This window comes from Pezoporus occidentalis, unplaced genomic scaffold (assembly GCF_034315485.1).
Source record: "Pezoporus occidentalis ecotype Australia unplaced genomic scaffold, CSIRO_AGI_Poc_V1 ctg282, whole genome shotgun sequence".
NCBI lineage: Eukaryota > Metazoa > Chordata > Aves > Psittaciformes > Psittacidae > Pezoporus > Pezoporus occidentalis.
In genome coordinates this window covers 382,569-399,172 of record NW_026914741.1, presented here as the reverse complement: position 1 = coordinate 399,172, position 16,604 = coordinate 382,569, and the positions used below count along the sequence as shown (strand labels likewise).

Here is a 16,604-nt window from a genome sequence, read left to right as displayed (position 1 = left end):
CCGAGGACGGAGCCTGGCTGTGCTCACCACCGTGGCCCTTTGCCACATGAGCAGCGAGAGCTGGGGACAGCCTGGGGGGGACACTCACCCTTTCAGGTTGGTAGCAATCCGCACATTGGTCATCTTCCAGCCCACTCCTGCAATGAAAGGGAGGAGAACCAGTGTCTCCCTGAGAAGAACAGGCACTGGCAGCAAGAGCAGGTCACTGTCCTGGGAGCTGGGCTCCATGGCACATGGGGAAAAAGGCAGAAGGCAAGGCTAGGGCTTTTCCCCCTCCTTTCACAGGTCAGAAGGTAGCGAGGGGTCACAAAAATCAGATGGCAGATGCCTTTACCTTCCATGTCAGTCACAAGGATGTTTCCATTTGTCCACTGATAGACCCAGTGCTGGAAGGTGCAGCATTTGAGTACAATCTCTGAAGTGCCTCGTGCCACCAAGCTGCCATCTCTCTCAGTGACACAGTACTGCTCGCAGGGCGCACCAAGGTCCTCCTCCATTGTGGCATAAGGGATGTTGTTGGCCGGTCGGTATATCAGGTATAGAGGAATTATCCTGCATGGGAGCACAAAGGCAGGTTTAGCATCAGACACACTCTCACTGCAGCAAGTGGAGATTCACACTGTGGTCTACAACCCTTGGCTTTTGCGCTTCCCCGATGCCCCTTCTGTCTGAGGGTGGGAGAAGAGCACACTGCCCTTTGGGATATCCCCAGCATCCACAAGTAACCCTCTCACCATCCCCCAGGGTGCTCTGCCAGGATGTGAGGCCAATGAAGCTGCAGGACTTACTCGGGCACTGCTCCAAAATCAGGGACAGCTCGTGCCTCAGCGGCAAAGATCTTGCAGTACTCGCGGCTAGAGTTCTGGATTTTACATTCCTGAAGATGCAAACAGAAGAGTCAGGGACCTGTCCTGTCTTGCCTCAACAAATCCCAGGACACCCTGCCTGGCCAGGCATCCCCTGGGAGCACTGCCAGCTGTTTCCCTGCCCTGGTGGTCAAAGGACAAGTGACAGGGAAAGCTCTGAGCAGTCCTGTGTTGTTCAGAGAGAAGAGCTGAAGCCAAGAATAACAAGGACATTGCCAGTCTGCTGGAATGCAGCTCAACCCCTCCGGAGCACTCAAAAGGGGGATGGCAATAAAGAAAGTGGGCACAGACCTGGGGACTGTGGCACAGACAGGGAAGGTGTGGGGGAGACAGGTGGAGGCTGGCCCACAAGGTTGCCCACCTGGATGGTGATATCGTAGTTCTTCTCTATCAGACCGTTCTCATTCTTGGTCCCAAAGACAATGAAATTGTGCACTTTTATTACACAGGTGCAGCCAGACTCAAAGACGGGCTCCAGGCCGTAGATAGCTCTTGCCCGGCAGGCTTTGTGCAGGAAACCGGCACCCACTTCCACGTCTTCGCTTACCACGCGCCCAAAGAGCTTATCTCCCCAGTAGCCTGCATCAGCCAGACCCTTCGCGAACACCATGGGCGTCATCTCAATCTCCTCACCAACTGGCAGAGGGAAGAGCTGGTGAAGGAGGACAACGTGGACACAACCTGCCCCCATCACAGAGCTGCTGCCCCTTGCACAGCAAGGGGCAGCAGTTGCAGCTTGTCAGCACGAGGCCCTTACCTTCGATCTCTTCCCGCAAGATAAATCCTGACAGCACTACATGGGACAGAAAGCAGAGAGGTGTTAAGGTCCTACCAGGATCCCACCCTGCCCCATGTGCTTCCACACCAAGGGACAGCAAGGTATGAATTGCTCATGTATTAGCACATGAAGGCAGAGGCACCTCACAGAGGTGGTGTTATGGGGTGTGCAAGGTTCCCCCCGCTCCGCAAATCTGGCACCAAGCTCTGCATGGTTCACTACACTGCCCCATGGCACATCTGGAGAAGCTGGGAGAGATGCCAGGCTGCTAGGGGCTCCTCACCTTCTCTGCTGAGCAGGAAATCAGTGGAGTCAGTGCCATACTCGTTGCTGATCACGCATCGGTAGACCCCGCAGTCCTTCTGGGATGCCTGCACAACAGCCAAGGCTGCCTGGCTCTCATCACCAGCACTAGAAGAAACCAGAGCATGGCCTCAGCCCTGTGTGACACATGTGGGCACATGGGAGCCATGTGACAGGCACTGAGAATGGGCACTTTGCTGCCCTTAGAGGGCTGGAAGAGGGCTACAAAGGAAGCCAGCCCAAGGGCATCCCAGCTCCTCTCCTGGCACCTTATGGTACCAAGAGTCCTGCTCTGCAGTTTATACTTGCAGAGATGCTCGTCTTCCAGGCAAGCCTTGCAAAATCTGGTCAGGATTGGGCTATAGACAGATAAAGGTACTTTCCCCTGAGTGCGGCTCAGGGATCTGATTGGGCTAAGAGACTCACATCTGGATGGATGTATGGATGGAAGTCAAACAGCTACAGAGGTATTCAGCTTCATTGTCAGCTCTTCATGAGTGAAGGCAGACACCACTCCCCATCCTGAAGTCTGCCCCTCTCCAAGGGACCAGCAAAGCATGAGCTCTGTGTTCTTCTCCAGCCTGCAGCACCAGGCTTTGGGCTGGCAACTCATCTAGCCAAGGTGGCACACTACGCAGATGAGTCTCCAAAAGAACCAAAGGTCTGTTTCTGCCCCACATGGCCAGCATGAACCAGCAAAGGGATGACAGGCTGCAGAGGGAAGAGGTAGGACCTGAGACCCGCCGGCTGAGCAGGCTCTGCTCTGGTCAGCTAAAAGACAATGGCTACTCCAGGTCCATCTGCCCCAGCTCAGATATCTGCTGTAGGAGACTGTTTATGCCTCAGAAGCACCTCTTCCTGCCTGCTTATTATAAAGGGAGCTCAAGGGATGCTCAAAGGCATCAGGTAAATCTGATCCTACTCCATCAAGCTCCCTTGGCCTTGAGAACAAGTTGCTCTCCATAATGTGCCCTAAGGAGCATCCAGGATACACCAAGCCACCCAGCTGCCCAAACATGTTCTCCCTATCCAAGGACAGTGCCCTGGAATAGAGGGGGCACAGCCAGAGCTGCTTTTTCCCTGTTGGTGCTTGTTAGTGATGGCTGCATGGAAGCCCCTGCGCCTTGGATGCAGTGTGCAGACCCTCCAGCACAGCTGCCACCCTCACATGTATCACATGGGGTTCCAGTTTTGCAGCTCACACCCAGCTCTCAAATTCTGAGATGGGCACAGCACTTTCCCTGCCCTCCCCAAGGTTCAGGTTCAGCCCCTGCCCTCCCCAGGGCTCTGCTACTCAAAGCATCAGCCCTTAAACCAGGCTCCAGATGGAGCATCAATAGGACAAATTTGGCAGCAATTTCCCATCTGGGCAATCCCTCCCTCCCTCCCTGGGAAGTGAGAATAAAGTTTGCAATATACCATACCATGCAATGAGCTTCCCATGCAGCCTCAATAGAAGGGGCACCTTCACCCCAGTAAATGCAAGGAGCTGGATTTAACATACGAACCCAGGGCTACGCACAAGGACTACAACGAAGCGGAGCTGGTGGATTACCTCCTTTGTGCTTCTGCTACAGGGATCTCATCCTTGTACCACATCAGCTTAGAATCACTCAAAATATTGAAGAACTGGCACCAAAGTTTCAGGTTTCCTGATGCATCGGAAAATTGTTCTGCCCTGATCTTACGAATCACCTGTGGAGCTAAGGACAGGGTGCAAAGATTGATGGTGAGACACACGCTGCTGGCTGCAGCTCCAGGGGCAGGGCAGCCTACCCCAGTGCTGCTGCCTAGGACTTTGGTGTTGGATATCACGGATATGTCAGCACAGCCTAGTATAACATCGCCTTCTCAGGGAAGGTCTCATAGCTGGAGGCAAAGCAGAAAAACACTGCAGTGTCGGAGGAAACATTTATCTACTGAAGTAGGGACTTATCAAGGTTACCCTTACCTTTGCAAGAGTACTGATTCCTGTGAGGGTATCAACTGGCTCTTGCAAGAACTTCAAGATCAGGATTATGACTTTTCTAATTCAATGCCAGAAGGAATCAAATTAGCATTCACCATGGAGGTGGAAAAGAGTGCACACCCCGCTAATGCCCACTGGACCCCCAACCAGCATGAGGCATAGCGAGAACACAGAGACCAAGAACAAGAGTATTATATGATTCCTTTGGCTAGGGAAGTTCAGGCTGTGGAGATAGCCCGTCTCAGTGCTACAGCCTCTTGCATTCTTCTGCCCTCCCTTCACTAGGGAAGAAGCCTTGTGGAAGAATTTGGCTTTCACTTGCCAAAGGGTGATGCTGAAAACCCTGCAAATGCTCAGACCTCTTGTGGCCCCAGCTGACTATCACTGGCTCAGCTGGCCAGCCTTCCTTTGTAGGGAACATGGAGAAAACATGCTCCATGGGGATTACCTCTTCCCTTACCTTTAAAGGGGTTGTTTGCTTTCTTGGACTCTACTGGCTGTGCTTCTGGCTTAGCATCTTCAGGGACCTCATGGTCACTACCGCTGTCACCTGTGGGCTCCTCATACAGCTTAGGAACCTCCAACGTGGCCATCTTTCTTGTGAGGGCTGGCGAGCATTGCTCTGCAGGAGGGCACAGAGCCAGGGCAGGCGATGGCAACAGGGCCGCGTTCTTCCTGGATTGCCGTGGTGAAACATTTGGACTTCTCATGTGACCTGGGCTCCCTGGGGTTGCCTCCTCTTCCTGCCCAACCTGCCTGGTTTTTGGCAGGTATATTTTGCGCCGGGCTCCGGAAGCCAGCTCCTCTGGTGTGGCACAAGGTAGAACTGCCAGAGGGTCACCAGCGCTCTCTTTTTCAGGGCTTGCTGCAGGCAAATTTGAAATCTCACTAGGAGGCTGCCCTACTCCTGGGGCTGGGATGCTGCGCACCACAATGGAGGGCACAGAGAGCTGGCGCAGCCCCTCTCCCTCGGCAGCGACCCGGGAACGTCTCTTTGGTGGCACAGGCCTGCAAGCCAGCATCTCCTTGCTGGTAATGAATTCCTCGTTAATCATGCCCGTGATCCGCCTGGATGTCCTGGGAGTCAGAGGCAAGTTCTCTGCTGTTTGGAAGAGTTGATTGTTTTGTACCTTTTCCAAAACTCTCCTGGAGGTGCGAGGGCTCAGGCCTGCAATGCCTATTTCTGGGAGCATGAGCTCCTCTGCATCAGGCTGCTCCTTGTCACTGAGGTCAGTGTCTTCTTTCCTGGCATCCTTACTGCTATCTGACATTTTTAAAAGCAGCAGCAGATAGTTCTTCAAGGAGGAAACAAGGTTTTTGTGCTGCATCTTTTCCTCCAAAGACATCTCCTGCTGTGTCTCAGGGCGAGGCAGGACCAGTGGTACTTGTGGCTGAACCTCAGCACCTCCGTCAAAAGTGCCTGCAGGTGCTGCCAGCTCCTGGTGTGGACCTGTTGCTGTTAGCTCTCCTCCTTCCTTCCCCTGAGGCCTTACAGGCACTGATTCGGCACTATCCTCCCCTAACATGCTGGCTGAAAACTTCTCTTGTGGGGCAGATCCATCTGCCTTTCTGATTTCTGTTTCTCTGTTCACAGGAGGCAGCAGCTGTGCTCCAGACTGAACCTCTCGTGCTGTGCCCTTCATCCCTGGGGCACTGTGAACTGCAGGCAGTGCCTCCTGAGCCACCGATGTTCCCGCTGCAGGAGCGGGGAGTGGCTCTTCCGTGGCAAGTTGAACTGAATCAGGAGCTGCACATTCAGTCTCCAGATGTCCTAAAGGTGCTCCTTCCGCCTCTGGGTGCACAGCCCCAGGAGATGGCTCTGCTGCACCTCTCCCTTCTGCCTTTGCACTGTGATGGCTCCCAGATAGCTCCACTCCTGCCTCTTTGCTCTTCCCATCCTTGACTGCTGTCTGACATGTGATTTGCTCAAGAGGAGTGTTTTCTTTGTGCTCTGGAGGACTCAGCTTCTTTAGTAATGGCTTTTCCTCACCTTGGCTTTTGCCCTCTTGATTTAACAGTGCTGGTTGAATCTCTCTGCCCTCAAGAGCATGGGAATGTTCTTCTGTCTGTTTCCTAGAGGCAGGTTGCTCCTTTCTGGGCTGAACGTGGTCTGGGGAAGGTGCTGGTGGCTTTGGTGGCTCCTGTGGCCTCAGCCGAGGATTTGTCCTTTTCCCCGATACCCTGGTCTCCTGGCAGAAAGGTATCTCTTTCCTGAGCTCCTCTAACTTATTGGCTTGCTGACCAGCCTCTACGGTTGGAGCAGACACTGGTTGGTTCAGATCACAAGCAGACTGTCCCACACCTGCTGCAACCTAATAAAAAAAAAGAAAATAGAAAATTAGTACTATTTTACTGCCTGGGTCTCCTCAGTGGTGCATGTGGTCCAGCTGGACCAGATGGCACTGCCCAACTTTCTGCTTGAATTACAAGTATTAACCTGGTACCACTGATACTCACTCATCCAGGGTCTCTTGGTTTTACCATCATCCCGTGGTAGTGGGTCACACAGTCCCCTGTCATGCTGCACAAAATGTCTTTTAATCAGTTAACAACTCTTCTGCCTTTCAGTGCCTTGGTTTTGCACACACAGGCAGGAAATTGGCAGCTCTAAAACATTCAGTGGGTTTTAGATCATAGAATCATAGAACAGTTCTCTAGATGAGAATCATTCCCTCTCCTCTGACACAGCACCTACCCAAGGAGCAAAACTGCCATGTTTCCACCAGCTGTTGCAGAGACCTTTTATAATTTCCTTGCTCTTTTTTAAGATTCAGTGTTCCCCCTATACTGTATCTGCAATCTCCATGCTGAGAAAGGGCGACCAGCAGATCACACGCTATCCAGATGAGGCTGCCCAAATGATTTACAGCGAAACTGTACACCATGATGTTATCTGCACTATTCAACCATCCTGTTTCTTTGACAGTAGGGAAGCTCAAATGTTTCCAACTGCAGCTCACACCAGTAGATGTTTCAGCAAGCTGTGACAGCTGAGCTTTATCCCGAGGAAATCTGACAAAATCCTCCAGCCAAGGGGCACTATCTATTCTTGTAGGATAAGGATCAGGGAGACAGTGATACCACTGATAAATGCTGTGCCCAGCTGATGCTCAGCTAACAACATCAGGACAATTGCATGGGATCAGGGCATGCACATGACAGGTTTCTCATCCATCCTAGATAATCTGCTGCTAAGGATTTTCTCACTGAGGTCTCTGACTTGAGGTTTAAGTCTCCAAGATTAGGTCCATGGGAAAGGAAGGCTGTGGAGCTCTTGCCCTTCTATTTAGTGGTCTTTTGGCTTCGTTAGAAAGCTTGGTAAAAACAGGAAAGCTAATGCTGGTGTCTCAGCAAACCCTTCCTCAAGTAACTGTTAGGGCAATGTGAATATCATCTGGGGTGGGAGGAGCAGCTTTAGGGAGACCACTCCTGCACTCATTATTCAAGTCTGTTCCTGGGTAGTCTCCAAAGAATGCCAAAGGCCAGGTAGTTTCTGTCTCCACACACAAGGAGTGCAGAACCAAGGTTCCAGGGCTACACAGCACTCCCAAATGCCACACGCCCCTCCTGCTGTCCCCCTAGAGCCATGTCCCTTGCCTTCATCCTGCTGAGTGTCACAACACAAGAGCACCCCAGTGCTCAGGCTTAAAAGGTTTTATTTAAAGAGACAGACAGGGTTCATGCAGTGAAACCCTGCTGGATTTTACCACAGTATATGGTCCTCTGGGGTGCAGAAAGGGAAGGAAACAGACCCAGCCCATCTAACTGCAGGGCCAGCAATGTTCCCTCTGCTCAAGGGGCTGAACAGCACAGTGCCGTGGAGCTGGAGGTGGACCAGCTTCACAGATGGGATGCACAGAGGTGGTTCTGCTCAATGGTGATGGGCAATGGGGACATCCCTTTGGCTGAAGAGGACTTGGGGATATTTGCTTCTCATGAACTAAAGCTTATTCAGAAAAGCTTTCTGGGGGCTTTTCAGAAAAGCATCTGTCCTTGAGTGATCAGAAAACACTCAAACCAGGGGCATACAAAAGAAATATAATAAAATCATTAGTTTAAAAGTTAGGCAAGAGTGGTCATTGTGCAAATCCAGCTTCCCTGCTCTTGTGTGTGAGGCTGTTCAGAGCCTGGCTACAGTCTGGCATTTCGCAAAGCCCTTCGGCTATGGACAACTGCAGTTCAAAACAGAAGTCCCGAGCATGGTCACAAGGCCAGGAAAAAGATCATGTTAGGACCTTGTCTTGTTTAAGGGAAAGATTAACAAGAAAGAGACAAGCAAGGTGTCCTGGTGAGTGAAACTATCCTCAAACATGTCTGGAATCAGCTTTAAAGGGCTTTAAAATAGCTTATTTGGTCACACAAAAGCTTGAACACTTTCCCCAGCATCACCAACTAGCTGAAGCATTCAAATTCAAATCAAAAGCATTCCCTTTTGTCTACTCAAAAGCACACCAGCTGACAAGTTATAAGTTTCCCTCTGCAAGTGGTTTTTTTGAAGAGGAAAATACCTTGATGCATGTCAAAGGCTCAGGGATGATAGCCCAAGTCTGGCTGCTACACACCAACACTTTCATCCCTCCTTAAGAGCAAAGGGTGTAAAAAGGAGCAGAGGGAGAAAACAAATAGTTTTGCCATGGGCTCACATGCACAGCAATAATTTCTGCAGCATTATGTGATGCTGATGGGTCAGATTAAAGATGGATTCAGGGTGCTGCCTTGTAGCAAGGGACACAGATGTTCACTGTATAACACAGTAGTTTTCTTACCAGTAAGCAGTGCTCCTACCTATGGCTAAAGAAAATTAGAAGAGGAAGAAAGGGGTTTTATTTTAGCAGAGCACCCAGCAATCCCACCTTCTGTATTGTGGGTATTTCCATACCCCATAGTATTTGCATTACCTACCGAGGGAGATGTGCTGCGCATGGAGTGCCTCCTGTGGTAGCCTTGGTCTGTGCTGAAAGCCTGCACCTACCATAGCTCAAATGCTGAGCCATAATGGCACCTGCAAATTGGACTTGGAGAACCTTTTACCACAAAAAGGGTCATTATAGAAAAAGGATCTAGAGATAGATATATATAAAGGACTGGTAGTTTCCAACCTAGTATTTTCACGGAAAATGCTTCAGGTTAAATGATTAAAATAGAAATTGACTAAAAGATGCAGTGAGGGTCAGGAGCAGGTGCTGTGCCTCATAACTGCATTACCACAGTAAGTCTTGCAACAGAGTTTTTCCACCAGGGAAGAGCCAAAAAATAGCCCAGATCTACTGTATATGTGTTGCAGCATAAACAGAACCCAGTGCCCTGCCCAGCACGGCTCACATGGCAGGCCTGGCACACCACGTTCGTCTGCATGGGGCTTATTAAACACCGGCCGAAGCTCAGACTCAATTGCTAAACTGAACAGATGTCATCAGCCTTGCTGCTTGTCGTATGTACAAGGCATCCACCCCCAGCTATAAATAGCCATTCAGTGCTCTCTGCTTAACTGATTTGGAAACATTTTGTGTGAGGTCAGCCTGCCGATTAAACCGGAGAGCTCACAGCATGCCCCGGGCCACCTGGAGACCAGGGCCCTGACGTACACCTCACCACCTCCTCTGACATTTATTCAGAGACGGGGTGGAAGCCCTGTTGTCTGGGCACACGAAGTCCAGGAAGCCCTTTTTTTCTGGGTGCTTTTGCCAATGGAGACCTTGAGGTACACACAGCCTCCCACAAAACAAAAATGCGGCACGAATATTGTCTTGTTGCAACCTCTGTGTTGGCTGCTTTCTGCCCTAGTTACCTCTGGACTGACAGCTTTGTTTCCCTCCGCCATCTGTGCTTGGTGCCGGCCTCTCTGTCTGTCGGACAGCACAGGTCCTGCCTTTGCCACCTGTGAGGACGATGGAGCATCCTCTGGCTGTCTGATGATTGCCACAGGCTGCAGGGCAACCTTGCTCACAGCCTCTTCCTTGGCTCTCGCCTCCTCCTTCCCTGCTGCCGGCTCCACTTGCTTGTCAAAATACATCTCTTTCAAAGAGAAGTGCATGTCACCATTGATTTTAGCATCCTGACTCACAGCTTTCCCAGGCTCTTTGATTTTTAGACTGCTTTCCACTTCTTGATCATTTGCCCCCCTCAAATGTGTGTTCTTGCGTAAGGGGACAGGAGGGGCAAACCTTGGATTTAGAGAGGGGTTGGCCCTGTCTCGCCCACTTTCTTCTCGCTTGGAAACTTCCTGCTTTGTGGCTGGAGGAGCCTCCACTTTCTTTTTCTTTTTAGCGGCAGAGTCTTTCACCACTGGCTTAGTCGTGAGGTCCTCCACTGTCTCATAGATGTATGTAAGAAAGCTGTTCCCATTCTCCTCCACACTTTCAAAAGAGGCATCTCCGTTGGCGGTCACCTCTGCTTTCAATGGTGCGCTCAGTTTGTTTGGAAAGCCCGTCATCGCCTTCACTGGCTGCTCCTTTGGTTCAGCAATATCCTTGTGTAATCTGGACTGAGAATCGGCAACATGAACTTTTGCTGCATCCTCTTTCTCCCACAGAGAGGCTCCTGACTGGTGGTTCATATCCCTGACCAGCCTCCGCTTTCTCTGGAGCCGATCGGGGCTCATTCCCTGCAGCCTCTCCACCTCCACATTTTCCTTCCCTCGCTTCTTGCCCTGTTCTATCTCTCGCAGCTTTTCTTCAGCTTTTCTCTTAATTTTGGCAAACCACTTCTGATGAATTTTGAACTCCGTCATGGTTCCCACTTCCAGCACACCAGAGCAGGACACAATGCCTTTGTTATTTCTAGCTGAGGCCTGGTAAATGCCTGCATCTTCTTCTTGGCACCTGGAAACCAAAAGCTCTGTGTGAGACCTGCCCACCCTCCCCAGGCACTACAGGTAGACACACAGGCATGCATGTTCTCCCACTTCTTGCTCCAGGAGGGTGAGAAAATGAAGATGTGGCCCTTGAGGTGCCTAACAGTAGGTCCGGAGGCCTGGGGCTGTCCTCCCTCCTGGGGCTCTGCCTGTTTTCAGCACTGGCAGATAAGCAAGTTGGATGTTAAATCAGTGTCCAGTTCCCCCCTGGCTGTAACTCTGATAAGACAGGGCTGTGATGGAGGAGGAACAGCTAGCATCAGGCTTCCCAACTGCTCATGCCCACATTCTTCTGCAAGATGGTCTCCTCTCAGCAATTTACAGCCTATATGACATTTCTGTTCTTCCTCCACCCTATTGTCTTACCAAATCCTTCCCATCCCACTTCACAGGCACCAGCACAAGCACATGCATGCCATCCCTGCTGTCACCCCTTGGGGATGCCTGGCCCATGGAGATCCCTGATCCTACAAGAGGTGATCCAGGCTTTGACAGAAACCTGGAACACACCTGGGGAAGCAGAAAAGCCCAGGCTAGAAGCCTGAGGATGACAGAACTATCAGTACTGATATTCTGCACTTTCAGACGTTGGAAGTGCAAAATACTTCTGACATCCCAAATCCAGCTTGCGGTGCAACCAGTCTCTGCTTGTCCGGGGACACAGTGAGTCTGGCTTTCCAGAGAAGCAGTCCTCTTTTAAAGTTAAAATAAGCTGGTAGTCAGGGCTAAGTTAAGGAGGCCCTTGGCTCCATCAGTCCAGTGCCAAAGTAGCCCTTTCCTTCCCTGACTTCATGGTGAGAGCTAAGAAAGGCCCTCCTGGGACAGGGCTGCAGCCCTTTCCCCTCTTTGCCACTGCTCAGGACACTCCTGTGAACTGTTTCTGTCCTTGTCCCACCTGATCCCCTGGACCATCATTCTGGAGGCAGACAGTGCATTCCCTTCACTCAACTCTAATGTTCAGCTCTTGTCTGGAACAACCATACTGCATGCTGCTACCAGCACTGGAAGGCTCCATAGAGAGGAATTTCTTATGGCAGATATCCCTGAATGCAGTAATGGATCTCATACTGATAAGACTGGAGAGTCATCAGAGTGAAGAGCTGAAGGGGAAGGGACAGCCAGGAACATCGCAATGGGGAGCAGGAGGGGCCAGCACAGCTGCTGATGGGAGATCACTGCTGACAGCCTGCTCCTCCAAATACTGAAAACACACTCAGAGTTCTCATCACCAAATCCAACCGCTCTCCAGCTTCCTTACTCACTTGTACAGCTGCAGGGTGTGGCGATTTCCATGACGGAATATCTGATACTTGGGTAAGCCACAATAGCGGTCCATCTCTTCATCATCCTTATACCACGTCACCTCCGGCTGCGGGTACCCTGGGGAGGAGATGGATGGAACACCAGTCGGTGCGAAACATTCCACCCAGTAGCCCAGCAAGCCTCCTTCCGTGGGGACAAGGTATCAACAGCAACACTAAACGCTCCATCGGAATAGGATATGTGTTATTCTAGGCTCAGTGCATACTTTAAATCACAAAGCAGAAAAAGCATTGTGAGTGGAAACCTGACGGGCTTATCCAAGTCTTTTATCACTCCTAGGAGTAGGTCTATTTTTGAGAAAAAAATCCCAGCACTTCATTCCTGAACAGAGGGGAGCAGATCACACGATCATCTCTTGTAACCCTGGCTGGGAGGAAAAGGCAAGCACACTGTCACTCTTGTATGAAGAGGCCTGTTTTGCTGAGACTAAGGCTAAGGTCAGAAAACAGGCATTCATCTCTCCATGGAGTTCACAGGATTTTGCTAAGTGTCACAGCCTGTAAGCTGATCCAAAAGTTTCCACTGAACAGAAACAACCTTGATTGCATCACAGCCAGCTTGGTGTCCTACAAATGTCACTTGACAGCAGATGTCACCTGCCTTTTGAGGAGAATGACATCATGCGGTGTGTGACTGGCTGGCTAGCAGGACGGCCATGCAGCCATGGTCCCTGCCACCAACAGCAGCGGTGTATCAGCATGAGTGCCCCACATGGACCAGTGCTAGCCACAGCTCCCATTTCCCACTGGCAGCAGCTCTAGCTCAGAGTAAAAGTAGTTTTCAAGGGAAAACTCTTGAACCAGTGGCCAACACTGGCTCCGATACTTTACATGGGGTTCCCAGCCCAGCCAAGCTGGCCTTAAGGGCATGGAATAAAAGTTTCAATGATCACATCATGCCTCCACTTAAGTTGATGCACTCAACAGTTGTTCAAAGCCCCAAGGTAGATAGATATCTGAAACCTATCTTCGGAAAACGCCTCTGCTGGCTTTCCATGCTGCCAAAGAGGAGTCCACCACGCTGCTCACCTCCACTAGGGTGTCCCCACCAGACCCTGATACCCCCAAAATGCAGCAGGGGGTCAGGTCTCATAGACAGTCCCAGCATGGAGCCAGCAAGGACTCTCTGGGAATACGCAATGCATCTAGATTTGACGACTTGATGAGAGAGAAGGCAGGGAGAGGGCAATACCTACCTATCCTGGATACTTCCCAGCTGAAAACCCACAGGTTTCAGGGCTGACGATGATCCTTTTCATCTCCAGGGTGAGGAACCTGCACCAGCCAGAGATGATGTCAGCCTGTAGCAATGCCTGAGCCCAGCTTACACCTGCTCCCATGAAGGTCCCATAGCAGAAGCAAGAGACCAGGAGCAAGGACATATGAGCAGGAATCCACCCTGGTTTTGGCAGATTCAGAATCTCCTCCTCAAGTATTGCTTAGTTCCCCATGCCCCAATCTCCTTTTCTGATACATTCCCTGTACCCATCCCTTACTTGCTGGGGCTCTCCAGTGACCTCTGGCCCTTTGAGGGACTTAGCCCACTGGAACTAAACAGGGTTGAGAAAGTAGTCTTAGAGACCAGTCTTTGCTGCTCTCCTCCATGAACAGCAACCATCCCCATAGCCCAGACAACCCCCATACCAGGTTTTACTCTATTATCTTCCTGTCCTCAGTGAGGTCTCTTACTCTGCGCTGCTTCTGGCATCCACCCTCTCCATCCTCACTGTTCACACATCTCTCACATCCTTTGCTGCCTCATTCCCTTTCCACTGCTGCCATCAGCAGCTTTGGCTTTCTGTTGGTTAGCCCCTTGTTCCTCCTCTTCTGCAGGAAGCCAAGTCATAACTTTCTCCTGAAGCCCTTCCTGCAAGGCTCTCCATCCTCCCCTTCAGTCCCCGTCCCACCATGGTCTGCAGACCCACATGGTACTTGTGGCTGAAGCAGATGAGCTCTCAACTGCTAACTGGCAGAGGCCATGAGAGTATCCCAGACCCCAGTGATGGGATCACCAGGGATTGACGCTGCTGCTTGTATTTTCCATAAGTATTAGCTACTGACTGTACTTGGTGGCGGGACTCTGGGCTGAATGAGCCTGTGGCAGTTTCTGCCTGCTTCAAGGATAAGGAACAAAACGATTTTCATACACAGCTCATACTTTACCCAGAGCAATTCTACCCTTCCCAATGGCTGTTCTGCACGCAAGACCTGCAGGAGGCCCCTGGTTTGTAATGCAGGCAGCTGGCAGGTAGATTTTCCTAATACCCTGTGAAGAGCAATCACAGCACTTCATTCTGGGAACTGAAACGTATCATTTCCAAGAAGCTCTGTGATGTCCCCCCATGGCCTCTGCAGCTGATTCCCATTCGCAGCTGACATCAGCTGGAAAGAGCTGCAGTTTCTATAGCTGCACAGTGCCTCGATGAAAGGCTTTTCCTCCTGTTAAGCCTAAACTCCATTTGACCTGCAGCACTTGTGTTCTTGAGGCTACCTGCTTCCTACTGGGGGCTACCACCATACCAGCCCAGTGCAGGCAAGGAGGGACTAGCTCTTGCTGCATGCTCCAGTCTGTGGTGAAACAGAGCTATAGGCAAGTGCTGGGTGGAAGAGGGATGCTGAAAGGCTTCCACCTCCCACACATAAACAGTGGCCACAGCTGCCTGTTCAAACACCAGCCATCCCTCCCCAGAGGCTGCAGCTGGAACCAAGCAGGGGATGGAGAGATGTCTGTGCAAGGACAAGGTACCCCCTGCATGCCCTGCACTCCACTGACAAGGGAGCTGCTGCCGACACTGCAGGCATCCATCTTCAGGCTGCTGAGCAAATAAATTCCCCTGGTCTGGGGGTTAAGGGTGGGCAGGCATCACTCCCAGCACATCCCCTGCAACCACAACATCCACATCCAAGTGCCACAACAGGGATGGCACAAGTGGGACAGGGTGGCTGAGCTGAGGGCTCCACTGGTGGGCAGTGCCACGCTGCAGGGTGCTGGATGCCCACCCTTAGCATAAGCACTCTGCAAAACAGAGTACCCATTCATAAATCGAACATTCGCCCCTCCTGAACCTGTCCCTGCTACAGACTCTCTGCAACTGGTGCTGAGGAGGATTTGAGAGCAGCTGGTTCCTGTGTCCACCAGCGGGTACCCTGCAGCTGCAGACAGAGTGGTGCCTGTAAACAGGGTTGGTGTCCACCGCACATCATTGAGCCCAGCAGAAGTGTTTGTCAGAAGTGTATCTTCCAGCTGCTGCAGGACCCAGGGAGATTTTTTTTCCCCACCAAGACTGCCAGATTTAGATCAAACATTCTTTCTCCCAAAGCTGTTGAAGTCTGAGAAGTCATCAAAGCCTCGGTGACCTTATCCAAAACAGCTCTTGCAATAGCTATCCAAAATCTCCCACAAAAACTCTGTTTAAAGCAACTTTGGGGTTTATTTTATTTTAGTTTTGGGGGGCAGTGGTGGGGAGGAGTTCATTTTCTGAAACTTGGGAAGGTGGAAAGAGTTTAGAACACTTACACATAATCTCCATGGGTTTTTGTTTCTGCTCTACACAAGCTATGTGGAGCGGGGGAGGTGCTTCAGGCAATTTTGGGAGGAAAAGTCATGGTAAGATGTCATCCTTTCTGGCTTTATGGATTTGAACCTCCCCATCACCTGAAGACATGAAGGTTTCCAGTAATGCTAACAGGAGGGACAGATATGCGCTAGGAGTGGTAGTTCCCCATGCCACCAGCCTGCAAATGGTGCTGATTCTCCATCCCCCCTCTTGCCCTGCTGTCCCAAACTCAGGCACCCTCATCTCCCACCAGCCTGCTCTCTGCTCTTGTACTCACTACCCCATCCCCAAACCCACCCATCCACCTCTTTTGCAGTCCCTGCATTTCTTTTCACTCCGATCCTTCAGATAGTTCACTATAAGGGCCACCATAGATGCAACAAATTGAGAACTTTTATGCTTATTAAAATCCTCATCCACTAAGCCCATAGCTTTCTACTCACTACTCATGTTACCCCAACTCTCTTCCCAATCCATGGGCAGAGCCCTTTCTGCTCCGTAGCCCTACAATAAAACCAGACTGCTTCCGGTCAACTTGCTTTGTTAGCATCCCCTCAGGGATGTGCTACTCAACCCAGTACAGACGCTCACGCTGACCGAGCACCTGCATAGCATGGTAAAGGTACCAGACTGGACACGTCTTCAGCACAGCAGTGACCCATGAAGGCAGCAATAGGACCATGCTCCTGAGCTGATGATTTAAGTAGCCCCGTCAGAGGGGTTGAACTTGCCTAAGGAAGGGGGTTGGAACTAGATGATCTTTAAGGTCTCTTTCAACCCAAACCATTCTATGATTCTATGAAATGGTGCTGGAGAGGCAGCTGTAGGTCTTGGCTAGATCCAGCCATCACCTCTCTCAACCTGCCTCATTCCCTAACAAGCAGTCATAGGCCCAGGCTCTTCATCCAAGCCTGCAGATTTCATCAGCCAATACCCCTTCTTCCTGGCCAACGTTA

General features: G+C 51.0%; 1 protein-coding gene across 4 annotated transcripts in view; it reads right to left on the bottom strand.

The window, feature by feature from the left end:
* Positions 1-16,604, bottom strand: part of ALPK3 (alpha kinase 3) — a 35,960-nt gene that overhangs the window by 1,766 nt on the left and 17,590 nt on the right. For 3 of the 4 annotated variants that reach the window (XM_062625776.1, XM_062625777.1, XM_062625780.1), the window contains 10 exons: positions 12,032-12,149; positions 9,705-10,737; positions 4,377-6,228; positions 3,503-3,650; positions 1,928-2,055; positions 1,624-1,659; positions 1,228-1,502; positions 789-877; positions 335-552; positions 89-137 (listed from right to left, as the gene is read on the bottom strand). In XM_062625776.1, the coding sequence (XP_062481760.1) occupies positions 89-137; positions 335-552; positions 789-877; positions 1,228-1,502; positions 1,624-1,659; positions 1,928-2,055; positions 3,503-3,650; positions 4,377-6,228; positions 9,705-10,737; positions 12,032-12,149 (3,946 nt within the window). Of the gene's footprint in view, positions 1-88; positions 138-334; positions 553-788; positions 878-1,227; positions 1,503-1,623; positions 1,660-1,927; positions 2,056-3,502; positions 3,651-4,376; positions 6,229-9,704; positions 10,738-12,031; positions 12,150-13,287; positions 13,367-16,604 lie in introns of all 4 variants that reach the window. The other variant, XM_062625778.1, reaches the window with a different exon arrangement.